We start from the raw sequence: 27,362 nt of genomic DNA, 5'->3' as shown, positions 1-27,362 counted from the left end.
TCTTCACAAGCTTCTTGAAGGCAGGGGCTGCGTCTTATTCATTCTCTTTTCCTAGCCAGGGCAGGCACTTAGTAGATGTTCAGTAAATAACCTTAGGGGATGGAGGGGTAGACTGTAAGTCTAAAAAAGTAATAAAGAGATCTGGCATACTTAACTTTTAAAATCTAAATACTTTCCTTTTTGGCTATATTACTGTTCTAGAATTTGGGAGAAGACCCTCCCCCCCAACAGTTTGGTCTCCCTTGTCAGGTCACCCATCAAAGTAGGTTTCAGACTGCATGTGTGGCATCCACACCTGGGGTGTCTGCAAAACTGGCATGTTCTTCTCAGAGGTTTTTGTTTTTTGTTTTTGACGATAAACCTTTTTTTACCTATGTCTTCTTAAAGCTTCTTTTTGTTTAAAAATATGTAGGAAAATTTGGGGCTTTTTATGTTCATCATTCTGTTTTTGTCCTTTCCACTTTTACACCTACTACTAATTTTCTTTTTCACTGTTATCTCCTTACAGACTTTCTATGAATTTTAAACATAAAAATGGGTTTTGCTTCTACAGCTTGGCATCCTGCTTTTTTACTTATAGAAAACATTTTCTCACATGATTAAAAATTAATTGTTCATACAGTTATTACTATTTTTGTGGCATTCCATCCAGTGAATCATTTACTTATCCAACAATAAGGAAATAGTTTTTGTTCCTGCTTTTTGATGATAAAATTACCTGTGTGCACCTCAGTGTGCATTGTGTGCATTTCAGATGATTCCCTGGGACAGACTCCCAGAGTGCTTCTTGCTTCCTGACCACAGTCCTGACCCCGGTCAGCTCTGATCTGCCCTCTCGTGAGGTGATGACGGCAAACCTCCGGGAGCCCTCTGTCCTTGGTGCAAGTTTACTGGCAGTGAAAGTCCAGCCTCTGTTTTATGAATGAGGAAACTCAGTGAGAGCTGATGGACTGTTAGAATTGCTTGTAGCTCTGGCCTCAGGTTACTGTAAATTGAAGTTTAGGAGGATTTGTCCTTCCAGGTCCTACGGGCTACAGAATGCAGAGATGCCTTTGGTGTCCTCCTCTGCTTCGCCTGGGCCCTTGCTCTGGCTCATGGGACTGAATGCTCTGAGCCCAGCATTGCTGGTTCACACTGCCCTGCCTTTACCTGAGATTCTCTCTTTCCCTCTGCTCTGTGTTCCCTTGGCCGATTTCTGCACAGCTTTACAGCCCGGCACAGCTGATACTTCTTCTGTGAAGCCTTCCCAGTGTGGCCAGGGCAGGGGCAGCCTCCTCCTGGCACGCTGCTCTCTGTTCCTGCAGCCTCGCTTAGTCTAGTTTTGTTCTGTGTCTTGCTCTTACTGTGAGCCTCTCAGGGACAGGGCCTGGGTCTTTGTCATCCCTGATGCCCAACTGATGTCCAGTCAATGTTCTTGACTGGCCCTGGAACATTAGAACATGGCTTGGTTCTGTTCACTTGCACAGTATGGACTCTCGTCCCTGGAGCCACATGTAAGAGACTGGTTTGTTTAATGCCCACGGGCAGGGCCTGCTTTGTGTACGCTCTGGGCTAAGCGTTTCCCACCTGAGAAGAGATAGGGATCTGCTGGGTTCCAGCAAATCCGGGGGACATGGCCTGGATATGCTGCAGTGGACGGAGAGGGCACACCAGGTGAGCTCCAGAGCTACCTGACCAGGTAGCCTGGTCAGTGGAAACAGAGGAGACTGGAAGATACTAGAAAAGTTTACATTGTAAGGCAGGTGTTCACAGTTTGGTTTTACTTTAGTGAGTAGAACTGTTGGAATCGTTTAAAGCAAAATCTAAAAGTAATTCACTCTTCATGGAAACTGCTGGAAAGGAGTTAATCTTAAATTTGTATGTGTAGATTAAAGCATCAGTTAAAGAAACGAGATAGAATGGGAAGGGAACATTTATTAGCTAAGGAGCAAAGTTCTCAGCCCTTGCAGCACAATAGAATTGTTCGGGAAACTTAACAAACAAACAAACAAAAAGTGTCCAGGCCCTGCCCTCAGAGATCAGTTTTAATTGGTTTGGGGTGAGAGCTGGGCATTAGGATTTTTGCAAAAGCTCCCCAGGTGACTCTAGTTTGCAGCCAGGATTGAGAACCACCAGGGGAAAATACTGGGGACTTAAGTCCAAATCCAAGCCTTTTGGTTTACTGCATGACCTTAGGCAAGGTTATGTCTCTGAATTTCCTCGTCTTGAAAATCACACGTAAGCCCATCGGGGATGGGGACCTGTGTCTCTGGTTGTCATCGATTGTATTCCCTGAACTTGTCACAGCCTCGGACATGATCAGTGCTCAATGTGTACTTGTCGAATGAAAAGAATAACATGTATGACGCGGGTCAGGATGAAATGAGATGAGATGCTTGGCCCTGTATAATGAATGAATGCTTTTAGTGTTACTGATAAGCACACTTAACAGTCACAAACCAGGTAACTGAGTGGTGGTGCCTCTGCTCCACTGAGAAAACTGAGGGGTTCATTTCTTACCCAAAGTCAGGCAGCTTGTTGTGAAGCTGGGATCTGAGGCCACATCTGCTTGACGCTGAATCCTGTGTTTGCTCTTTCCGCCTCAGGGCAGATCTTATTCCTTATGTTCCCTAAATTTGAAAGAACATGGCCATTTCATCCCTTCTCTCAACTTGTCGCTGCGGTCCCCAGACCACTCATGACTTGTGATGCTTACAGACTGTTACTGACTAGCAACTCTGCTTTTCCTCTTTTCTTTAGTATTACGTCGGAGATTAAGAATAAACTTGTATTTTTTTCCTTAGCAACGTTCTGTACTACGTTACATAGGCATTTTCACCCTGTCTTCTCTTTCTCTCCTTGTAAAAACCTAAGCTGGTGTTAGAGAAGGCATCTCTATTTAATTTTTATTTCCTGTATTTAGATGTTGGGAGTGTTTGAAGGAGATTTCAAGGAGGTCGTGACGCAGGAGAACGCTGGGTTTTGTTTTGCACTCCACTCTGGCTTATCAGTGAGAGGCGCACAGGCAGGAGTGCGTTTCAGGGTTAGTTAATGAACTACCTGTTAATGCAGCAAATCCAGCAGGTTTTCTTTTTTTTAATTAATTAATTTATTTATGGCTGTGTTGGGTCTTCGTTTCTGTGTGAGGGCTTTCTCTAGTTGCGGCAAGTGGAGGCCATTCTTCATCGCGGTGCGCGGGCCTCTCACTATCGCAGCCTCTCGTTGCGGAGCACAAGCTCCAGACGTGCAGGCTCAGTAGTTGTGGCTCACAGGCCCAGTTGCTCCGCGGCATGTGGGATCTTCCCGGACCAGGGCTCGAACCCATGTCCCCTGCACTGGCAGGCAGATTCTCAACCACTGCGCCACCAGGGAAGCCCAGTCCAGCAGGTTTTATGCCCGGCCTTGGAAGTACAAAGACCAAGAAGGACCCCTCCCCATGTAGTGGGAGGTGATGCATAAATAACTAACATACAGTCCCCAGCTCTCTGTCAGACATCAATGTAAAATCAATGTAAAAGTGCTCTCGGGGGCACAGAGGAGGGACTCGGGAGGAGGGAGGCCCATCAGCCCAGAAGGCTCCAGAAGAGAGTGACTGGAGCTGTTAGTGTTTGTTGAACATGGACAATGTGAGCCCTCTCTTGTGTGCGCCCTGGAGAGTATCCCCAGTGCCCCCAGTCACACCCCTTCCTGGTCAGCACCTCACTCCCCAGGGGCACCCATTGTTTTGACTTCCATCTCCCTGGATGAGTTTTGCTTTTTTTGGATGTTAGGTAAATGGAGTCATACAGTATATACTTTTTTTTTAAACATCTTTATTGGAGTATAATTGCTTTACAATGGTATGTTAGTTTCTGCTTTATAACAAAGTGAATCAGCTATACATATACGTATGTCCCCATATCTCCTCCCTCTTGCTCCTCCCTCCCACCCTCCCTATCCCACCCCTCTAGGTGCTCACAAAGCACCGAGCTAATCTCCCTGTGCTATGCAGCTGCTTCCCACTGGCTAGCTATTTTACATTTGGTAGTGTATATATGTCCATGCCACTCTCTCACTTCATCCCACCTAACCCTTCCCCCTCCCCATGTCCTCAAGTCTATTCTGTACGTCTGTGTCTTTATCCCTGTCCTGCCCCTAGGTTGTTTAGAACCATGTATTTTTTTTTTTTTAGATTCCATATATATATGTTAGCATACGGTATTTATTTTTCTCTTTCTGACTTATTTCACTCTGTATGACAATCTCTAGGTCCCAGCATATACTTTTGCATCTGCCTTTCTTTGCTCAACTTTGTCTGAGGTTCACCCAGGTGGTCATTGTGTGGCAGCAGTATTTGTTTTCTTTCATTCTGTATAGTTTTCAGTTGAACAAATATATCTCTTTATGTTCTCCTATGGATGGATGTTTGGTTTGTTCCGCTTTTGACCACTGGGGAGAATGCTAATCATAATGTCTTTTGGTGCACATATACCTCAGGTGGAATTGCTGGGTCTGCTTTAGTGGACACTGCTAAGTGGTTTTCCAGTGTGGTCGTACCAGTATATACTTGGACTAGCAATTTTCAATTTTCTGTTTTTTTTGTTTTTTGTTTTGCCATTCTGGTAATAGGGTAAGGGTATTTGGTTTTAATTTACATTGCTCTGATGACTAATGATTTGATGCACTTTTTTATATCATATTGACCATTTGGCAACTTCCTTTGTGACCTGCCTATCTGGGGTTGTCTTACTGATTTGTAGGTATACTTTTTGTATTCAGGAGGAGAGTCCTTTGTGAGACATACGTATTGCAGTATCTTCTCCTGCACTATGGCGTATGTTTTTATTCTCTTAATGTTTTTAACTTTTGTTTTCTTAACTAACAAAAGTTCTTAATGGTAATGAATTCTGCTTTATAGAATTTTTATTTTTATGGTTAGTGCCTTTTGTGTTGTTTAAGAAATTCTGTGTTATCTTCTAGAAGCTTTGTTTTGCCATTACAAACTAGATCCATGATCTGTCGGAATTAATTTTCTGTTATAGTGTGAGGTAGTGAGTGGTTGATGTTTATTTATTGTAAAGATTATCCATCCCACTGAGCCTTTGAAATAAATCAGGTGACTGTATATGTTCCATCATCTATTTGTCCGCTCACTAATATTCTTTTAATTACTATGACTGTATAATAAGGCTTATTATCTATAGTGTAAGCCCTCCTACGTTGTTCTTCTTTAACATTGTTTTGGTTATTCTAGGTCCTTGTCATTTCCATATAAATGTTAAAATCAATTTGGCAATTAACCACAAAAATTCTGCTGTGATTTTGTTTGGGATACATTGAATCTGTTGGTCATTTTTTACTATATGAAGACATCTGATCTCTGAATATGGTATGTCCTTCCACTTATTTAGGTTTTTAAAAATTTCTCCACAGTACTTTATAGTTTTTTTTATGTAAAGGTCCTGTGTTTCTTTCATTAAATTTATTCCAGGATATTTGTTATTTTTTGATGGTTTTTAAAATGTCATTTTATAAACGTTAGTTGGAAGTGGAGTTAATTTTTGTGTGTAGACCTTGAATCCCATGATCTTGCTAAATTCAGTTGTTCTGATAGTTCATCTGTGGATTCTTTCGGGTTTTCTCTGTAGAAAATCATGCTGTCTGTGGATGAGTTTTGTTTCTTTCCAATTCTTATACATTTTATTTAGTTTTCTTGCCTTATTGCATGACTAGGAACTCCCATACAGTGCTAAATTGAAGTGGTGCTGGCAGAAAGCCTTGTGTGGTGCTGGTCTCTGGGAAAGCTTTCACCATTTCCTCATTAAGTGTGATTTTTGTGGTAAGATACCTTTTATCAGATATCTTACTTTATAATAAATATTTTTACCAGATTAAGGAAGTTCCCTTTTATTCCTAGTTTTATGATTTAAAAAAATCATGAATATATTGCATTTATCAAATGCTTTTTTCCTGCATCTATTGATGGTTATATGTGTTTTCTCCTTTATTTTGTTTATGTGGTGAATAACATATTTTTCTAATGTTAAGTAAGCTAACTTTGCATTCTTAGAATAATCCCAACTTGTTCTTGATAGATCATCCTTTATATCTGTTATTGGATTTGATATGCTAATATTTTGTGTTTTAAAAAGTTTTTTCTGTATTCATAAGAGTGTAGCCTGTAATTTGCCTTTCTTATAATGTCCTTGACAAGTTTTGGTATCAAGATTATGCTGACCTTATAAAATGGGTTGAGGAATGTTCTTCCTTCTGTTTTCTCAAAGAGTTTCTGTAAGATTTTTCTCTGGTGGTTAAACGAACTGACCAGTGTGTTAAAACTCATAGACCTGTACACCAAAAAGTCAGTTTTATTGTATATGAATTTTAAAAAATAATAAAAAGCTTTCATGGGAATTTTTTAAAGTGTACACACACACGTGCGTGCACACACACACGTGCGCGTGTGTGCGTGCACACATACACACACTCCATGTCAAATGATCCTTGAAGGAGCATCAGAAAGTCCTGGTTTTTTTCTTGGTGAATAATACCTATAAATGTATCCATTGAGTGACCTAATAAATTTGCTTTGGGGAGGGGGTGTGTGGGGATTAAAAGGTTTGTTCTCTGGAAGAGTTTGTGTGTTTCTTCCTTAAATGTTTGGAAGAATTCACCAGCGAGACCATCTGGACCTGAGTTTTCTCTGTGAGTTTTAAAATTATGGATATTTTTGGAAATTTTTTGCTGAGGTATAATTATAAAACATGAATACCACAGGTTGAGGAAAAATTTGGAAGGATGTAGGCACATGAAGCTGTAGGTTTTTCTGTAGTGTAGGAGAAAACAAAGCATCCTGAGAAGACCGAAGATGAACCCGAAGAAAGGGGGCTGTGTGTTGGGGGTGGATGACAATCTGTTGTTGTGGTCACTTTGTGAATGATTACTCTGCGCTCACCCTGAGCTGCTGATGTGCCAGACCAAAAAAGGTCAGTTTGACTCCTTGGGCAGTGAGGAATTTGACCAGAAGTTTTAAGTAGGATAGCAGGAATTTTAAGCGTATAAACATAGTCCAGAACAGTGCTTCTCAAACTTGAGCAGCATCAGAGCCACCTGGAGGGCTCGTTACACAGAGGTTGCTGGGCTCTACCCCAGAGTTTCTGATTCAGTAGGTCGGGATGGGGCTCAAGAATTTGTATTTCTAGCCAGCTCCCAGATAGTGCTGCCTCTGGTCCAGACACCCCACTCTGGGGTCCCCCGCATTGTTAGAGTATGTTCGTTAGTGTCAGCTACACTGGGGCAGGACTTTTGTTGGTTTTGTTCACTGGTCTCAGGGCCTGGCACAGACTAGGTGCTCAGTACCACTCTTGTGCCCTATTATCTCCCATATTTGATTGTCTTTTCTTTTTAGTTGCAAACATTTGATTTTTTAAAAAAACAGTACAGATACTTGTAATGTAAAAGTAAAATTTCCCTCTTTGGTCCTCACCACCTCCTCTTGCCAGAGATGTCCATCTAATGACTGTCTCCAGTCAGACTTTTTTTGTGTAGTTTCAAACGTTGCAGACATGCCGACAGATTTTTTTTTTTTTTTTAAAGGGACGGTGGAGCCAATTATTAGAAAGAGGACCCTGGCCAGGCGCCTGGAGGATTGTATTACCATGGGCTAATTGTTGACACATGATTGAACGATGTTGCCCCAAGGGCCAGCCAACCTGTAGTATCTTCTTGTGGATTTAGAATAGATCAGTTCCATAGACCTTGGAGTTGTTAGTTAGATCTTGTCCTTTAAAATTTTTGAACCCTACTTGAAGTCATGGAGGGAGAATCCCCTAGTGATGGTTCTAATGCAGGTATTTGGACAGAGATTTATGTGACCGTGTTTGTGACTCACCTAAATACCTGGTTGCTTCTTCACAAAGTGCAGGGTCTGGCCCAAAGGAGTAGCTCAAAGTGGTTCCAGATACATTTTGCCTTGCTTCTCGGTCAGCAGTGCCCGTGGGTTTGGTGGTCGTTCGCCTATCCTGGCGTGGTGTGGCTCTGGGTCTCGGCAGGGTGCTGAGATGCGAGAGCAGAGCTTTGCTGAGGCCCAGGAACGCGGTCACTCAGCTTTGCTTCCCAGACTGCCCGCACCCTCCCTCCCTGTGATTAGTTAGGAGTCAGAGCCCTGCCTACCCGCACTGCCTGCCTTTCCAGCTGGTCCGCTCCGCCCTGCATGCCTCAGCCTTCCAGACGGTGTGGAGCAGGTCTCGGAAGGGCGCCCATGGTGCTTCCTGGGACTGTGGCTCCAGCTGGGCAGGAATGTTTCCAGGGGAGGGTCAGCGCCTCTGTGGCTGGCCTTGCAGACCCGTGTGCTTACCGTAGAAGTGATGGCCTGCTCCCCGGCGCTCCTGTTAATGGACAGGTTTGTGGTTGCGGTCTTGCCTTTCTTGCTTTTGTAATTGGAGACTTAACTGGAGAAAGGTTTCTACCACGTTATGGAGGATTTAACATGATTTAGCCCGCCCACCCCACCATGGGGCAGAGTTGTTTCCTTGGATATTCCTCAGTTTAAAATGGGTCTGATCCAGCAAGGGTCTGCTGTGTGTGTGCCTGAGTTCTCGGTCCTGTGTTTACATCCATGCTCACTGCCCGCGCCCCCCTCCCTTGCGTGTTGTCACTGTTTTTAGGGGGTTAAATGTTAGCGTCAGATGCTACTTGGGTAACATTTTCTGAAAGAGGAGAGACTCCGGGTACTTTTAGTTGTGTGTGGAACTAGGAATTTTTGGCACAGTGATTTTGATCTCAGTAATAACGCCTCCGTGTCTTTCTTACTCACTTCCTATTTCCCACAGGGGAGGGAGAATTTTATCACACAGGAGGTTTGCTTTGCAGAATGCTGTTTTATCTTTGGTGTTTCTGTGGCAGTTGAAGTGGGCTAGCCTCTTCCCCTTGCGTTTTCAGAGCGGAGTCAGAGGCGCAGCGTAAGTATATGTGGCAGTGGAGCATGTCAGTTTTTGAGGGGTGGACATCTGGAAAGAATACCTGTGAGGTGGAGCTTTAGTGCAATCAGTGGAGATTTTTCCCTTCTCTACCTCAGATGAGCGTCACGATTGATATGTCCCTTGAGCAGCAAATTGCTTAACCTCATCAAGCCTGTGTCCTGTCTGTGTGGTAGTAACTCTAATACCTTTCTGGTGGGGTTGTTTCACACATAAGATACACTGGAAGTGCCTGGTGCAGGACCAGTGCCTGACAGGTGATCTGTGATGCAGGAAGTGGTGGAGAAGATACCCATCTGGGCCAGGGAGTTCTCGGGGCAGCTGAATGCTACGCGTTTCTGCTTGTTTCTGATTGCTTTGGAAGCAGGATTTGCTGACAGTTTGTTAATGAGACAGGAGGGAGAGGGCAAGAGGCCCCAAGTAATTACTGAATTACAAACGGGAGTTCAAGCGTACATTGTCTTGAAGGAGGAGGACTTTAGAGGTTTATTTCTTAAGACTCTGAGAAGTTTTGAGAAACCCCTGAGGAGCGCCGCTGGCTTGTGGAACCTGCTCCACCAGGTCAGGGAGGATTGCGTCCTTCCATCCCAGCTGTCCTCCGTCTTCTGGGACAGCCCTGACTCCACACCTGTCAGGGAGCAGCCTCGCTCTGCGCCGTTTAGCTGTGTCTTTCTGGGCAGGACTCCTCAACCTCTCCGAATCCTAGCTTCTCCTATTTTAAATGGGCGGGGATAATTCTCATGTAATCTTTATGAAAATTCCCTGAAAAAAGCATACATTCAGTAAGTTTGAGTCTTTTCCTATATGCCAGGAACTGTTCCAGACACTAGAGGCACCACAGTAAATAGAAGAGACAGCATTCACCCTCGTGGACTTTACATTCTGGTGACGACAAAATCACAGGTCAATAGTATCTAGGAATGTACTTGAGTGCCCGCTGGAGGGCCCGCACTGCTATCAGTGCACTCACAACGCCTTGATGTTCTCGACCACAGGGACCCAGGTCTAACCCCTCATAATCTTGTCAGTGAGCACTTTTTTTTTTTTTTTTTTTTTTTTTGCGGTACGCGGGCCTCTCACTGTTGTGGCCTCTCCCGTTGCTGAGCACAGGCTCCGGACGTGCACGCTCAGCGGCCATGGCTCACAGGACCAGCCGCTCCGCGACATGTGGGATCTTCCCGGACCAGGGCACGAACCCGCATCCCCTGCATCGGCAGGCGGACTCTCAACCACTGCGCCACCAGGGAAGCCCTGTCAGGGAGCATTTTTAATTGCTCCTGGAATCGCCTTCTTTTGGCTTCAGTAACTTGGGAAAGTTAAGTTCGTGCGAGGTGGAGGTGAGGGTAACAACCTCAGCCTCACAACACCTATGAAGAAAGGGTATTGGTTTTTTGGCTCTACGATTGCTTGTCTAAAAACAGAGACATGGAACGTTGGACATAAGTTGGAGTTTCATTACCTGTGAGCACCGGCAGCCACTGCGTCACTCGTCCCAGGTTTCAGAGGCCAAAGACCTAGAATTGGGTTTATGACAACATTAATGATACTTAACCTTCAGGACCCCTCACTTGTACCTAATTAGGTACAATTTTGTGTACCTAATTAGTTTTTTTTCTTTAAAGAGGAGTCCCCAAATTGTATAAGCTTCAAGGCTCCCCTGATCCTTTAAGCCTGCCTATGAATAGATCATGAACCCTTGGGTTGTTTCAGTCTTTTTGTGACACTTGAAAGAAAATCTTTTTTAAGCCAATACATCATTTCAACATGTGCCCACTTCAAGTGCTCAGTGGCCACATGTGGCTAGTGGCTCTGGTGTTGGTCAGCGCAGGCCCAAACCTTTCCTCAGAAGGTGAGGGGTGTTCAAGTCTCCAGGTGTTGTTTTCCCCACTCACACTCCGCCGCCTTTTGCCTCTTCGGATGTCAGCCTTCTCTGTACCTCCTGTCAGTGGGGCACAGGGGACAAGCCTGCAGCAGTAAGGATCCTGGTGACTTAGAGTGCAGAGGAGGTTGAGAAAAGGGAAGGTGTGGTCAGGATCTGAGCAGGCTCATACCTGACTCTTCCTGGTGAGGACTGGGATCCTACAGGTCCATCTCGTCCCAGTTAAATGTCAATAAGCAAGCTTGCTCCTAAATCTGATGGCACTAGTTTCTTGCAGCATGGCATCCACGGTTCCTGTGTACGTCCAGCCTCACGGGGGAGCTGGCAGGACCTGACGCACTGTTATGTTGAACACTACTTTGTCATCGGTGTCCCATATCTTGTCCTCTGAGTTGGTGCGTATTGAGACAGGAACAAATATTTTGCAGAAAGCCCTGGGATAGATGCCGGGGGAGACCCTGGCTCCTTTTTCTTGCCTCCCTCAGGCTTTCAGGATGAGGCTCTTCCCTTGCAGTTGGATGTGGCTTAACCGTTGACAGCACCAAAGTGTGTTTCATGAGGTGGAGCCGGAGCCTCCTAGGTCACCTTCCTTCAGCCCGCAGTTCTTGAAGCCTTGCCTTCAGGTGCAGAGGGCTGGCTTGGCTGAAGGGCGTTGAGCCTGGGGACAGTCACTCCATGCTTGCCAGCGCTCAGTCCCCAAGCGGAATTTCGGTGGCCAAGTGTGTGTGCAAGTACCTGCGCGCGGCCTGCGGGGTCCAGTGCCTCGTTTAATCCTCACGACCCCCCGTGAGGCAGGCACTCCTGGCTTCTCTTTCAAGAGCACTTTGAGGGCAGAGGGAACAGCATGTGTGACGGTGCCACGAGCAGCTGGAAGCCACTGAAGGGATTTGGGGCCGGGGCTGCGTGGTCCATCCGTGCTTTCAAGAGACGGCCCTGGCCGCTGTGTGAAGAGATGGCGTTGGAGTTCTGCAGGCGCCCAGGGTTTGTTGGGTCACGGAGCCGTGCCCGAGGACAGCTGGGGAAAGGGTGGGGCGAGCACACGCGGGACCACAGGCCCTTTAAGGCCCGGGCCCGAGGGGGCGGCCAGACCATAGCCTTCGGGCCGAGCGGTTTGCCGTTAGCCTGAGGAGAGGCCGAAGGTTTCTAAGCACATAAGGCTGCCTTTTCTGTTGTTCAGTATAGTTGAGGCCCTCAGAGAGTATTCGTTGAATGAATGAGGCCTGGTGGGTTGTTGAGAGACATCTCCACTCTGGCCCCCTGCCTGTAGGGGGTGCTTCTGGGGCAGGGCTGGTGGAGGCTTAGACGCCACGGTCAGCCTCTTGGGAGACGTGCTTGTCCTCTGTCTTCAGAAGAGTCTTCAGGTGCTTCCGCTGCCAGCTGTGAGGAGGGTAGATTTGAGTGGATTTGAGTGGCCTCTTGGAAGAAGGGGGCTAGTGAGGAGTTAAGCCATGCCCTCTCCCGCGCATGCGCGCGCTCGTGTCTGTGTGTGTGTGTGTGTGTGTGTGTGTCTGTGTGTGTGTGGTGTGTAGGTAGGTGGGGTGAGGGGTGCCAGGTTGGTGTGCTTGTGTCTGCATGTGTGCGGGTAGGCGGGGCAGGATTCATCATCTGGAGTCCTGGGTGGCTCTCAGGGAACCTCCATGCGGACAGTCTTGGTAAGATTGTCACTGTGCCCTGTGGATTGGAGGGGGGGACGTATCCGGGAACGGCACGGGTTCTTTATTAGTCCTTGGTGGTCTGATTCCCTTCAGGTGCAGGTAAGAGTCTCCTCCACTTCCGTGTTGTTTTTGCCCTTCAGTCAGAGACCGAATCGAGACCATCAGCTGAGGTCCCTAGCGTGGCCAATAGAGGAAGTGCTTGCTTTCCTTATGGCGAAGGATTTTAGCCCTCACACCGAAGGGACTTTAATGGGATGCCCGGTTCTCATCGCCTCCTTGGCACGGTGCTCAGGTGCTCCCCTGGAGCCGTCACCCCCCGCTGGCTGCCTTCCCCCTAGGAGCCAGCTTGTGGTGCTCTCCTCTGCCACCCCCTGCCCTGACCTCTCCCAGCCCCCCCGCCTTCCACTGCCCCTCCTTTCCAGGGGGACTCCTACCCCTGCTCAGAGGCTACCTCTGCATAATTCTCAGTCCTGGGCTTTGATTTGTCCAGATACGTCTCTCTTGCCTTGAGCCCTGCCTTGAGGGTGCCCATGCATGTGCCCCACCCTTGGAGGTGGCCCCCGCTGGCCTTGGGGCGGCTCCCACCCTGCCTACTCGCGTCCCCTGCAGACACCTATGCTGGCTGCTCCATTTGCCAGCAGACACATGCTCGATAGAGCGCTGGGGATGCAGAGATGACTCTGCCCTGCTGCCTGGGCCACCCCACCCCAGGGGAAAGGTGTGTGGAGAGGGGAGCAGACAGAGTACTGCCAACAGACACAGAATAACTTGGTGAGTGCTCTAGAAACAGCTGGTGTGGGAGCCCAGGCCTGGGGGCTGGGCTGGTGGCAGGCAGACAGGGAAGGCTTTGCAGAGCAACCTGAGTTTAGTAAGTGAGGACTTGCTAGAGGAAGCTTCAATCACACAGCCCCCGTGTTCTGCCACCTGGTGAAGTGTCAGGGACGGCGGCTGTGACCACTGCCTTCTCCAGGAGCACGAGAGCGCTCTTAGGCATCTGAGGGCCAGGCTTGGGCTGACGCTATGGTCACACAGCTCATGTGGGGACCTCCTGAGGGGTCCACAGATGCGTCTTCCCTCTGGGCCCTCCTGGACTGGGGAGGAGCCTCCCCACTTGCAGGCGTCCCTGAGGGCTCCTCTGAGATCCAGTCAGGAAGGCAGCACAGGTCCGAAGGGACGGCTCGGCCCGCCACCCGTGTTCTCGCACTGCACCTGACCCCTGGAGTGGGGTTGGGTCGTGTGATGGGCAGAGGCAGGTCCTTGGGGCCACCTGGCTCCTGGGCCCAGCAGCCAGCTCCGTGCCAGGCTCCCCACGACCCTCGACCTGGAAGGGGAGCCGGGGGCTGGAACCGTTTTCTGGCTGGGCTTCCCCGCTCCCTGTGCCTGCACCAGGGCTGCAGGTGGTACAACAGCTGAAGCTAGGGAGGGATTCCTTTCTGCTCAGAGCTCCTGGTACGTGTGGTACTTCAACTTCACAAAAAATAATACATCCAAAGATACCTTTTACAGACCTTTCAAAAGTCATGGCCTATTATGTATAGCTTAAGCTCTTATGCTAAAAATAATTCTGCAACTCTGATTTTTTTGGCCTCGCCACACGGCATGTGGGATCTTAGTTCCCCAAGCAGGGATCGAACCCACGCCCCCTGCACTGGAAGTGCGGAGTCTTAACCACTGGACCACCAGGGAAGTCCCACAACTTTGAATTTTGATAAACTTTATCTGCACTACATTTGTGTGAACTTATGTAGCCTTAGCAGTGGGCAGAGAAACCAAGGTTTCTGTTCCCCTTGGTTCACTTCCTGCTGGTCGGTCTCAGCGAATAGCGTGACCGTTTACACCCAGCCTCCCAGATCACAAAGCCCAGGCTTCTTTTGAGTTTCCCCATACCCAGTCCCTTCTGAGCGGTTCTCTACTGTTACCCCTCTAGACCCTCAGCAACTCATGTCCCTCCAGAGTAAGGTCAGGGTCCTTTGGGAGGCCTACCTCTCACTCCTGGCTCCTCCCCTTTCTGGGTGCGTTTGGTTTCCTCACCTTTTGTCCCTGCACCCAGTTCCCTTCCTCAGAGGCAACTCCTCTTTAGCAAAATGTTAGCCGTTAGTGAATCCAGGCTCTGGATGCCCCAATTCTTAGAACCGTTCTGGGTGGCTGAGGTTTTAGCTTGGTTTTAATTGCGTAGGTCTTTCACGGCTGGCTGAATCTTAGATGTTAAACAGGTTGGGCCTGGAGACACCTCAAACTTCATTTCTTACTAATGTAAATAGAAATTGCCTTGGGGTATGAAACCATTTCTGAAATAGGTTCTATTATAACCACAACAGAAAAACAAGGAAGAATACAAAGAAACCTTGTTTGAAAGTTTTTGTATAATAACTTTTTTTTAATATAATTTCGAATTTACTGAGACTTTGCAAGAAAAATACAAGGAACTCCCTTATGTCCTTGTCCTTTACCCAGATTCACTAGCCATTTACATTTTACTCCATTGTTTTATTCATTCTGTGAGTGTGGTATCTATTCTCTGTAAATGTATAAGAATTTTTTTTTTTTTTTTTTTTTGCGGTACGCAGGCCTCTCACTGCTGTGGCCTCTCCCGTTGCAGAGCACAGGCTCCGGACGCACAGTCTCAGCAGCCATGGCTCACGGGCCCAGCCGCTCCGTGGCACGTGGGACCCTCCCAGACCGGGGCACGAACCCGTGTCCCCTGCATCAGCAGGCGGACTCTCAACCACTGCTCCACCAGGGAAGCCCAAGTGTATAAGAATTTTGAGGAAGCATTAGAAGAACATTTGGAGGTATCATGCCTCTTTACCCCTAAGTATGTCAGTATGTTTCCAAAGAACAAGCGCATTCTCTTCTGTAACTGTAGTACAGTTATGAAGATCAGGAAATTTAATATTAACCCAATGCTGTTCTCCTCTATACTCTATGTTCAAATTGCGTCCGTTGTCCCAATAGTCTTCTTCATACCGTTTTGGGCCCATGGTCCAGGATGTGGTACAGGATCCACCTACTGCATTTAATTGTCAGGTCTCTTTAGCCTCCTTTTAATCTGGAACAATTCTTCAGCCTTTATTTGTCGACTGAAAAAAAAATGCACAACCTAAAAGTTGAGAATTATGTTTTATTTGGTGGCCTTTCTGAGGACTATAGCCCAGGAAGGCAGCCTCTCAGATAGCTCTGAGGGACTGTTCCAAAGAGATAAGCAAGGAGCCAGGATATATAGGAGTTTTTGCTGAAAAAAGCAAAAAACAAAAAACTATGCAGTTGAACATCAAAAGATTACTGCTAATCACAAAAAACAGACATCTCAAGTTAACGATTGTATGGGAAGATGTAAGAGTCTGGGCTGATTGAAATTATTCCTTTGGTATGCATCTTCACTATCTAGGGCCAGTATTCCAGTTTTTCTCCATCCAGAATCCCCTCGGGCGCACCGTTGAGGTGGCTACAGTGGCTGATGTCTGGATGGCTGCAACATTCTTTGTTTACAAAAATGACAGGCACTATTGTTTTGTCCACATGTGACACTGACATTTTTAGAGTCAGATTCATTATTTCATAGGCTGTCCCTCAGTTTGGGTGTGTCTGCATTTCCTCATGGTTATATTCAGGTGATGCATTTTTGGTAACTGCCATCGACATGGTGTGTTGTTCTCAGCATCAGAGCAGGTGGCATGTGCTGTCCATTCTGACATTGGGGATGCCAGCTTTGATCACTTGGCTAATGAGGTTTCTCGACTGTAAAGTTAACTATTTTTGCCTTTGTAATTACAAGTAATTTGTGGGAGATACTTTCAAACTATGTAAAATTCCTTTTCTTCATCCAACTTTCACCTACTAGTTTCAGCATCCATTGATTAATTCCTAACCCCATCAATCTTTCTCTACTTATTCGGGGGCATTCTGAGAGTTTTCCTTCCTCCTCTATTTGTGTATTTGTATCCATATCCACTTGGGCTCATGGATTTCTTTTTCATTTGATGGGTTATAATCCCATTATTTATTTTGATGATACATTGTTCCGGATTTAGCTAGTGAGAACCCTTTTCAAGCTGGGTACTGTTTTCATGAAACTTGTCCCCATATTTCTTTGAGCACCTTCTTTCTAGCACGCAAGATGCTTCACGCTCATCTTATACTTTCCAGTGATCCCTAGAAACCATTTGTTTTTAATGAATGCACCAATACAATGCATTCCAAAGCATAGTTTATTTTGTAGTACCATTTGGGACTTATTTATGTTAACTGGGTTTGTTTACATGTTGTTGGGAGAGAAGACCTTGTGATTATCTCATGAGTGGCTTTCTTTTTATGATACATGGAGACTCTTTATAAATAGATAATATAGATTTACCTTATAGATAATTTAAACCAAGCTGGAGGTTTAAGTACTAAAACAACTGTTATCCTTTGAGCACTGATCATGTACCTGTAATTTAAATTCATATAGTGACCCTTTTAGACATAAGGAAACTGACCCTCAGAGAGGTTAATATACCAGTCAGAGTCACACAGCTAGTGAGTGAGTGAGCCAGGGTTTCAATTCAGTTTGGTCTGACTTCAAAGCTCACTTTTTTTGGATATGCTTTGTTACGCTATAATACATTTCCTTACTCTAAATGATAGAACTTGTACATGTTATTGTTGAATAACAAAAAACTTACTGTGGTTCAAGGTCTTTTCACCTGCTTCATAATTCTTTGTCTACATGAAAATCAAGTCTGCAGAATTAAAGTTTGTGATTCATCACATTGTTCTCTCAAAGGAAAGTCTACTTGTTTTCATTAGAGAGCGATTTGGCTGTCCTAGCGTTTCTGTAAATACCCAACAATTCCCTAACCCTTTTATTTTCTTCCTATAGGAATTTGCTTGCTAGAAAACAAAATGCAAGACTTGACAAACAAAATGACTTGGGATGGAAGTTATTTGGAAAAGTACCACTCCGAGAGAATGCCCAGAAAGAGTCAAAGAAAATACAAAAGGTATACAAGGTACAAAACACAGAAATATGTGTGCAGCATACATTTATGAACCATGCAGAAATGACCATTATTGAGGCTTTGAAATTGGAAAGCTTTGTTTTAACTTGCATGCTAAGTACCTAAAATTTAAGTCTGTCTTCAGAATGTGGATGACTTTAACCTTTTTCATTTCTTATAGCTTGTATGCACACATAGGAAAGCTCAGTTGAGAGAGCTGGGCTTTAGATATTTATAACTTGATGAAATTTAATCAGTTTTTTTTTCAGTAAGAGTTGCAAATGTGTTTACTATCAAATTTTTATTAATTGTGTTTGATGTTAAAGAATTCTCCCTGGGCTTCCCTGGTGGTGCAGTGGTTGAGAGTCCGCCTGCCGATGCAGGGGACACGGGTTCGTGCCCCAGTCCAGAAGGATCCCACATGCCGTGGAGCGGCTGGGCCCGTGAGCCATGGCCGCTGAGCCTGTGCGTCCGGAGCCCGTGCTCCGCAACGGGAGAGGCCACAACAGTGAGAGGCCCGTGTACCACAAAAAAAAAAAAAAAAAAAAAGAATTCTCCCTCTCTGATCCCAGGGGTTTCTTGGGAAGGACTTAATCCTTCCAGTGCTTCCTTAGACCAGGAAACCTAGGGCCACTGTTACCCAGGCTGCAGTATGACCTCCTCCCCTCGCGGGCTGACGCTGCCCACATATCTTGCGGGGAGGGGATGGGGTTCAGGGTCAGGCCAGGCCTGTGGAATCTCACCACCACTGGGCTACTTCGCTCCCCGTGGAGGGGGTGATGCTAGCTGCTGGAGGCATGCGCTCATCTTTACAGGAAGGGGGGCTCAAGCACAGACTCAGCCAGGCCGGGGATGTCAGCGGCCTCGGCAGCCCTGATCGTTAACACCTGCATCTTCTGCTTGGCCCTGAGTCCCAGCCATCCTAACAGTGCGGTGCTTGCCCGGTGCTGTGACACTGCCCCGCAGCAGCCTTACCCCCCAACCTCAGTTTTGTATTCACGGACAGTTGTTCAACAAACACTTCTAAGTGTGAGCACTGGAGTTAAGAGAGATGGCACTGCACCCAAGCTCCAGAGCAGCCCTCTGGTGAGGGGGTGATTCCAGTGCAGGTGTCGCAGGGAGCAGCATAGGCGTGTGGGCAGGGAGGCCGGGCCTGACGGGCGAGGCGGCACAGAAGTCTGAGTTTAACGGTGTGACAGAGAATTAATAGTAATGGGGGTCGTGGACTGAGTGATTACTGTGTCCTGGCGATAAATGAGCCAGCACGTGGGTTTCTAGTTCATTTAAAACTCAACAACCTTATGAAGAATGCACTGTTACTGTGTTCATTTTACCAAAGAAGCCCTGAGACCAGGCTGAGTGACTTGTGCGACTAGTAAGCGGCAGAGCTGGAGTTCAGCCCCAGGCATTTGGGCGCCAGGGCCCTCGCAGCGCTGTGCCTCTGCAGGAAGGGAGGGGCAGGCGCTGCGCGGCTCGTGCAGCGTGAGCCCAGGGAGCAGTGAGAGGGGCTGTCCATGGGACCTGTGGGGTGGGATGTGATGCATGCGGAACCTGTCTCTAACCTGGAGGCTCTGGGGAGCCCCTGAAGGGTTTTACTTTTGTAGGGAGTGAGGAGGTCCCCCTGGCGAGAGTGTGGCTCTTGGACTAGTCTAGGTGGGAGACAGTGGGGTCTGGCTCAGCGCAGTGGTGGCAGTGGGGCTGCAGAGTATTGCGGCCCTCTGAGTATAAACATGTGAGGTCCAGAGGTGCAGTGTGTGAGCACGGGCTGGGGCTCTGGCTTGGACAACAAGGTGGCTTTGCACATATTTCATTTTTTATGTCTCGTCAAATTAAAGATGTTTTGAATGTTGTGTAGTGTTCCTTATAGCAGTTGTCTGGACCTAGGAAACTCACAAAGTAAATCAGTGTTGGAATTCATTCTTATAGACTGTTACATTTTGAATTTGAATCACTTATTGTGTAGGCTTGTTAAAATAGCATACAATTAAAATATGATGTGTTTGTATGCAGAGCTAAGCTATACATTTCTTAGGAAACTCAGTAGCTAAGCTGTTATAAAATTCTTAAAGAAATCTACGGTTCTCAAAAAAGTAACCATTATGCTAAATAGATTTTCCCATGGCTCTTAATGTCACTTGCATCATGTTTGAATTTCTTTGTTATCTGTGTCATACCCGGTTTTTTTTAAGGTGAACATGGATTATGTTCTTGGACTTAAAGGATTTTTGTGAACTGAAGTGACTAGGTCAACTAATTATGTAGTAACACAGTATTGCAAAGAAGAGGACCATCTGGCTCTAACCATCAATAATAAAGGATGTAATCGTACCTGCATGCGTCATACAATCCTGCCTCTGTCCTGTTTGCTCGTGCTTTGTGTCTCTGGCCCTCTCATTTGTCACCCTGTCCCCTCCTCCCCCGAGCTGGCAAGGCCTGAGAGGGATCCAGAGCCAGGGACCTGCCCCTGAGAGGAAGCTCCTGGGCACCAGGCTCGAGCTGGCTGCTGTCACAGGTGTCGGCTCACACAGCCTCCCCTCCCCACTTTAGAGAGCCCATCACTATGGTCCGAGTGTCCAGACTTGTGATCCCAAATGGTGACAATACCTCTAGTTAGAGCTAAAGCATAATTGAGATATTTAGTAAACTCTAATTCCTTTTCCCTTTCTCTTTGGAAGTTTTTTATACTTGAGAGAGGTAGCATCACGTAGTGATTTAAAAGCATGGACTCTGGAGTCAGACTTATTGTGTTTGGATCCCAGCTCTGCTATACTTTGGCTGTGTGACTTTGGGCAAGTTCCTTAACCCTTCTGAGCCTCATTTTCCTGCTCTTTAACTTTAGGAGAATAATAGTACCTGCCTCCGAGGTGGTGAGGATTAAATGAGTGAGTATACATCATGTGCTCCAAGCAGTTATGAATGTCCCAAGTGCTAGAAAGTGTCTGCTGGTATCATTGTTCGTTTCCTGTGAATGAGAAATGGACCACAGTGTGAGAGGGTGAGCCTGTGCCCTCCATAGATCCCTTAGTTTTCTTGTTCAGCAAACCTTGCGCCATTTGGGGGCCAGGTCTTGTACTGGGCACTGGAAACACAAAAGCAGATGGGTGGACATGTCTCAAGGAGCCCGTGGTGAGCCGAGGGTTCAGGTACGAACACCAGCCAAGATCTTTGGACTTGAAGGCTCGGGTTTGATTTCCGGCATCCCCTCTTCTTGTCCGTATGACCTTGGGCCAGTGACTTCTCTGTTTCCTCATCTGCAGAATGGGCCTGTACAGATAATTTATGTGAAGTATTTTTGCCCAATGTTTAGTACAGTGTGTGGCCCAGAGTTAGTACTCGGGTGTGGCTGTGATGACTTTTTGTTAATAAATTGGTCCATTAAGTGGACTGGGTGCTGTATGTGGTTTGCCCAGGGTGCTCTGGGGCACAGCTGACTTCACTCTAACTGGGCCACATTCTCTTGGTTTGGGCCTTCTTTTTTGGTTGCCATTTTAAAAATGATGCAATGTTATTGATACTTTAAGTTAACTTTTCAAATTTCATAAAAATTTTGAAATGCAAGTAATTTTCTGTCAGCTTGCATTATGATTTTTCCTAGGGGAAGCAAAAATGACCAAGAATAACTATGAGAATCACACTAAACCAGTGGTTCTCAAATTGTGGTCCCCAAGCTAACATCATCATCACCTGGGCATTTGTTAGAAACACAAGTTCTCAGGCCTGTCACCCCAGACACACTGAAACAAACTCTGGGGCTGGGGCACAACAAGTTGTGTCTTAACAATGCTCCAGGCATTTGTTCTAATGCACACCAAAATTTAAGAACCACTGCCATGTGAGAAGGGAATGCTGGCTATTAGGAGGAAAATAGCCATCTTTGCCCACAGCAGGTTAAATAAAGGGCCCAAGTATGCCATGTACACTTTTGGCAATTGCTGGTGGACTGGCGAAGCTCTTGAGAATAAAGCTGGGGAGAATGTATTTGAAGATAGCTGCCTTCAGGTCTCCTGTCATTGAGTTTGTATGGACCAGGGCTCTGGCCAGATTGGCGCGGGTGGCGATGCTGTCTCAGAAGTACAGTCCTTTGTTTTGTGAATGAAGAGGAACTTTCTTTCTTGGATTCCATGGTCCTTTCACGTGTTCCACAAATTTGAGACACTGTGTGGATCAATCCTGGTTATTATAATGAAGGGCAAAGACTTATTCAGCCCCTGCCTTCACTGGAACTTACCAGGGGTCGGGGAAAGAAAGATTTGAACAAATAACTCTACAGATAATTGTAGCTGTGATAAATGTTGTGAAGGAAAAGTAGAGTACAGCCATCCTGAGACGCTTCTGTACCACTGAGCACATTTCTCTGAGATTGGTTTTCAGGTGACCTCCAGGTGCTAGGTCCAATGGTTATTTCCCTCAGCCCTTGTCCACTTCTCTGCTCCTTGGGAGGCTTTCTTACTGTGGCTTCCAGGTCACCATACTCTTCCTCCTTTTTCAGTTTCCTTTGCTGGGTGCCCTCAGTTTTCCAGCCCTCTGAACATTAGGATGCCTCTCGAGCGCTTCTTCATCTGTGGGCGCCTCTGGGAGATCTCCGCTGGACTCAGGCTGTAAATGTCATGCCTACACTGACCACCAGCCAGGCCCTCACCCCTGAACTCCAGACGTAGGCAGCCAGCTGCCCACTGGACAGCTCCACCTGGACGTCTGATAGACATTTCGTGGTTAACAACCACTGAGCTAAACTCTGACTTTCTTTCTTTCTTTTTAAAAAAAATATTTATTTATTTATTTATTTATTTATGGCTGTGTTGGGTCTTTGTTGCTGCACGCGGGCTTTCTCTAGTTGTGGTGAGCGGGGGCTACTCTTTCATTGTGGTGCACGGGCTTCTCATTGCGGTGGCTTCTCTTGTTGCGGAGCACGGGCTCTAGGCATGAGGGCTTCAGCAGTTGCAGCACGTGGGCTCAGTACTTGTGGCTCCCGGGCTGTAGAGCGCAGACTCGGTAGTTGTGGTGCACGGGCTTAGCTGCTCCGCGGCATGTGGGATCTTCCCGGACCAGGGCTCGAACCAGTGTCCTCTGCATTGGCGGGCGGATTCTTAACCATTGTGCCACCAGGGAAGTCCCAACTCTTGATTTTCTTTTCCACTCTGTCGGACCTTTGCAGCTTTCCCCATTTTGGTAAATGACAGCCTTAGCCTTCTTTTTCAGGCCTGAAACTTTAGAATTGCTTTTGACTTCTCTTTCTCATACCTCGCTTCCAGTCTGACAGGTGCTTTGTTTTTGTTGAGGCTCTGTGGGTGAATCCGATGTGCCGTAAGGTTTGAGAAGCAGTGACTTGCTGGGAAATTTTGAGCCTCTGCTCCGGTCAGGTCGTGTGGGTGAAATCTTCTTAAAGAGGTGTTCCTGGTGTAGCCTTGGCAGGAGGTGGTTGTGGCTTTGTGGTCCGTGATTGGGAAGTGGGGGAGGGGTTCCTTTAGATAAATTAGTAATACTTCTCGGTTATATTCACATGTAAAAGATGTATAAGATATTAACAGATTAAGAAAAAGGAAGCTGACTGTGATTTTCCCATCAGAAACCATGGAGGCCAGCAGGAAGTGATTTCAGCATTTTTAAAGTGCTGAAAGAAAAGAACTATCAACCCCAAATTCTATATCCAGCAAAAATGCCCTTCAGGAATGAAAGTGAAATAAAGATCTTTTCAGATAAAGGAAAACTGAGAGAATTTGTTGCCAGCAGATCTAAAAAAATTACTAAAGGAAGTTTTCCAGACAGTAGGGACATTATACGAGAAGGACACTTGAAACATCAGGAAGGAAGAGGAACAGAAGTGGTAAATGTCCACATGGATACAGTAAACCATTGTTCTCTTCGTGAGTTCTTTTCAATATGTTTGGTTTCAGCAAAAAGTATAATGTTGTATGGGGTTTTCAGCACATGTGGATGTAATACATATTACAAATAAAACACGAAGGAGGAGGGGATATGATGGTAAAGTTTCTACATTCCACTTGAAGTGCTAAAATATTGATTCTAATTAGATTGTGAAAAATATATATTGTAAATCTCAGATCAACCACTAAACTACACATAGAGAGAGTGAAAAACACAGTATGTTAAAATAGAATCCTCAAAAGTTCCAAGAACTGAAATCAAGATAGGAAAGAGGAAATAGAAGAAGGAAAAATAGAAAACAAATAAGATGGTGGGCCCAAATTGAAAGATACCAATAATTTACCTTAATGTAAATGGTATGAGCATACCAATTGTGTGTCTGAATGCTTAGTCCTGACAGATTGCTGTCTAAAAGAAATTCACTTCGGGCTTCCCTGGTGGCACAGTGGTTGAGAGTCTGCCTGCCGATGCAGGGGACGCGGGTTCGTGCCCCGGTCCGGGAAGATCCCACATGCCGCGGAGCGGCTGGGCCCGTGAGCCATGGCCGCTGAGTGTGCGCGTCCGGAGCCTGTGCTCAGCAACAGGAGAGGCCACAACAGTGAGAGGCCCGCGTACCGCAAAAAAAAAAAAAAAAAAAAAAATATATATATATAAAGCACTTCAAATATAAAGCAGGCAGTTGAAATTAAAGGATGGAAAAAGATAACACTACCATGAAAACATTAGTCAAAATGAAGATGGGGTAGATACATAAGTATCAGAAAATGTAGACTTCAGAGCAAAGAAAATTACCAGGGATAAGGTAAGATGTTACCAGTGAAGACATAATGCTATTAAATGAGTGTGTACCTAATAAAAGACCTGCAAAAATACATGGTACAAAACCCGACAGATCTGAAGCAGGTAGACAAATCCATAGTTACAGCTGAAGTGTCAGCACTCCCTTTGTAATTGATAGAACTATTGACAGAATTAGCCAGGACATAGAAGCACCTACCGTCAATGAGCCAGGCTAACGGACATTTAGAGAACGCTCCACCCTCCAACAAGAGCACAACACACATTCTTTTCAAGCACACGTGGATGGTCACCAAGATAGACTGTAACCTGCATTATAAAAGAAACTAAATCGGAAAGGATTAAAATTACACAAAATATGTTCTCTAACCACAATGAAATTACACTAAAACAGTGACAGAAAGATAACAAGAACATCTCCCCAAACTTGGAAATTAAACAAGTAACATACTTCTAAATATGTTTTGGAACAATAAGGATGTCACAAGGAAAATGAGAAAAAAATATATATATATATTTTTGCTGTACGCAGGCCTCTCACTGTTATGGCCTCTCCCGTTGCTGAGCACAGGCTCCGGACGCGCACGCTCAGCGGCCATGGCTCACGGGACCAGCTGCTCCGCGGCATGTGGGATCTTCCTGGGCCGGGGCACGAACCCGCGTCCCCTGCATCGGCAGGCGGACTCTCAACCACTGCGCCACCAGGGAAGCCTGAGAAAATATTTTGAACTGAACAAAAACACAGTCTATCAAAATTTGTGGGATGCAGTGCTTAGAAGGAAATTTATAGCATTAGACCAGTCAGATTAGAAAAGAAAAAAGTTCTCCAATCTAATTTTCTACCTTAAACTGTAAAAGGAGCAAATAAACCCAAAGCAAGCAAAAGGAAGAAAATAATACACATAAGAACAGAAATCACTGAAATTGAAAGCAGAAAAATTAATAGTCAGTGAAACCAAAAGCTGGTTCTTGGAAATTATCAACAAAATCAAATGCTAACAAAACTGGCAAAAAGAGAGGAGAACCAAATTATCAGTAAGAGGAATGAAAAAAGGAGATACTACTATAGACCCTGAAGAAATTAAAAGGATAATAAGAGAATGTTATAAATAACCCTATGTACGTAAGTTTGATAACTTAGATGAAATGGTCCATTTCCTTGAAAATCACAAATCACCAAAACTCACCCAGGATGCAATAGATAACCCAAGTTGTCCTGTAATTATTAATGAAATGGAAATTTTAGTTAAAAGCCTCCCCAAAAAGAAATCTCCAAGCCCAGAGGGGGTTTCATTGATGAGTTCTCCTGCATATTTGAAGAAAAATAACACCAATTTTCTAAGAGGAAGGAGTGACTCATAATATGAAGCCAGTATTACCCTGATATCAAAACCAGACAAGGACAGTACAAAAGAAGCACATTGGAGGCCAGTATCCCTTATGAAGACACACAGAGTCCTCAACACATTATCAGCAAATTGAATTCAGCAATACATTTAAATGTGGCATTTATCCAGGAGTGCAAAGCTGGTTTATTATTTGAAAATCAATCAGTGTAATCCACTATTTTAACAATCTTGGGCAGATCTCACGGGTATTATCTGACTGTAGGAATCCAGTCTCAAAAGGTTATGTATGTGCTGTATGATTTCATTTGTATGATAAGCTTGAAGAGATAAAGCTGCAGTGTCAGGAGTGGGTACTAAGGGAGAGCATGGACGAGGTTTTGGGGAGGATGGAACTGTCCTGTATCTTGATTGTGATGGCTGTAAGACAGCGTGTTTTAATAGTCATAGAACTTACACACCAAAAAGCTAACTATATGTTAATTAAAAAAATAAAACTAACATGAATGAATGAATCAATCAAGCAGCTAGGGTACTTTTGACCCAGCATTTCCACTTCTAGGAATTTATCTTACAGATGAGTTACTGCATAGGTAAACTGATGGTTTTATAAGGGTATTGATTGCGAAAGATTGGAAGATTACAAAAAAGATCGATTAGAAAAGACCGGAAGCCATCTAAATGCCTGGCAGTAGTGAATTGGTTAAATTTCTAAATGCAATACAGCGCATACCTTAAAAAAGCAAGCTGAATAACCATTAGTGTGCTCTGTATGCATGAGATACATGCATATGCTCGTAAGTGCGGATACTGTATCAGGAAGGCCCCTTAGGAAACTGATAATAATAGCATTGCTTTGGAGAGGCAAATGAACTGGGGGAGGAGGGAGACCTACTTTCACTGTTTACCCTTTTATACCTTTTGGATTTTATTTTGTGTGCATGTCTACTCTAAAAAAAGTTTTTAAAAAGTATGCAGAATGGTAGACAAAAGTGTTAAGGAATTTGGGCAAAGGACCACAAGAGCCTAATGGATACCCCAAACTACAGCTCACAAATTCCCATGTAACTCGTAGAGGCACACTACAAATTTGACACTGAGCTTCCTAGTGGTGGGGCAAAGAGGGAAACTTTATCCAGTGAGTGGTGATCCAGAGTAGAAAGCTGAGCCTGTTCTGGAAATTTTGGCTTGTCAATGTGGTAGATGGCACGCTTGTACAGGACCAGGACCTTTCGGTTGAGGGTGAGTCTGTCAGGAAATTACCTCATAAAATGTCTAATTACTATTAATTTTGGATTTTAGAGAGGCAGCAAGTTAATTACGTATCAAATTTCTACATGATGCCTTTCTGGAAGAGAAAGAAAAGGGGGAGAGAGAAGAAAGGGAAATGGCAGCGTGGTCATTTAATTTGAACTTTGTTTTTATTCTATGGATAGATTGTCTCCTACTGTTGTCGTGGCAACAGTTGATCTGAGAAGTATAACTCTCTTACCTCAGATGCCTTTAATAATATAAACTGAAATTCTAGTGCATAGTGCTTCTTAAGGTTTGCTTATTTTTCCTAATGTGGACACTTCCCCGTCAGTCTGAGAGGGCAGCGTTCAGAGCACACTTTCAGTCTTACCGCTCTGGCTCCCAGGAAGAGACAGGAGTTCAGAGAACAGGAAATGGACAGATCTTTACTGGGACCACTAACAGTGCTGGGGTCAGAGAGGTCTCAGGCTTGGGAAGGCAGGGGGCCTGGGAAGGACTCTGACTTTGGGATCACAGAGCCCCTTGTCTGTGTCCTGATTCTGTCACTCATAGTCAGTTGTGTGACTTTAGGCCGCCGACTTGACTTTGCCTCTCTGACCTTTGGTCTCCTCCTCTGCAAAGATAATGCC

At 45.5% G+C, this 27,362-nt stretch overlaps 1 protein-coding gene across 2 annotated transcripts in view; it reads left to right on the top strand.

Annotated features, from left to right (window-relative positions):
• TBC1D14 (TBC1 domain family member 14) overlaps nucleotides 1-27,362 on the top strand; it is a 90,564-nt gene that overhangs the window by 18,389 nt on the left and 44,813 nt on the right. The window contains exons 1-2 of one of the 2 annotated variants that reach the window (XM_079717140.1): nucleotides 8,252-8,359; nucleotides 17,332-17,452. In XM_079717140.1, coding sequence (XP_079573266.1) covers nucleotides 8,325-8,359; nucleotides 17,332-17,452 — 156 coding nt within the window. In that variant the 5' untranslated portion in view covers nucleotides 8,252-8,324. Of the gene's footprint in view, nucleotides 1-8,251; nucleotides 8,360-17,331; nucleotides 17,453-27,362 lie in introns of those variants that run through there. The other variant, XM_079717139.1, reaches the window with a different exon arrangement.

The sequence above is a fragment of the Hyperoodon ampullatus genome, assembly GCF_949752795.1.
Source record: "Hyperoodon ampullatus genome assembly, chromosome: 1".
Taxonomy (NCBI): domain Eukaryota; kingdom Metazoa; phylum Chordata; class Mammalia; order Artiodactyla; family Ziphiidae; genus Hyperoodon; species Hyperoodon ampullatus.
This window is presented reverse-complemented; position numbering and strand designations above follow the sequence as displayed.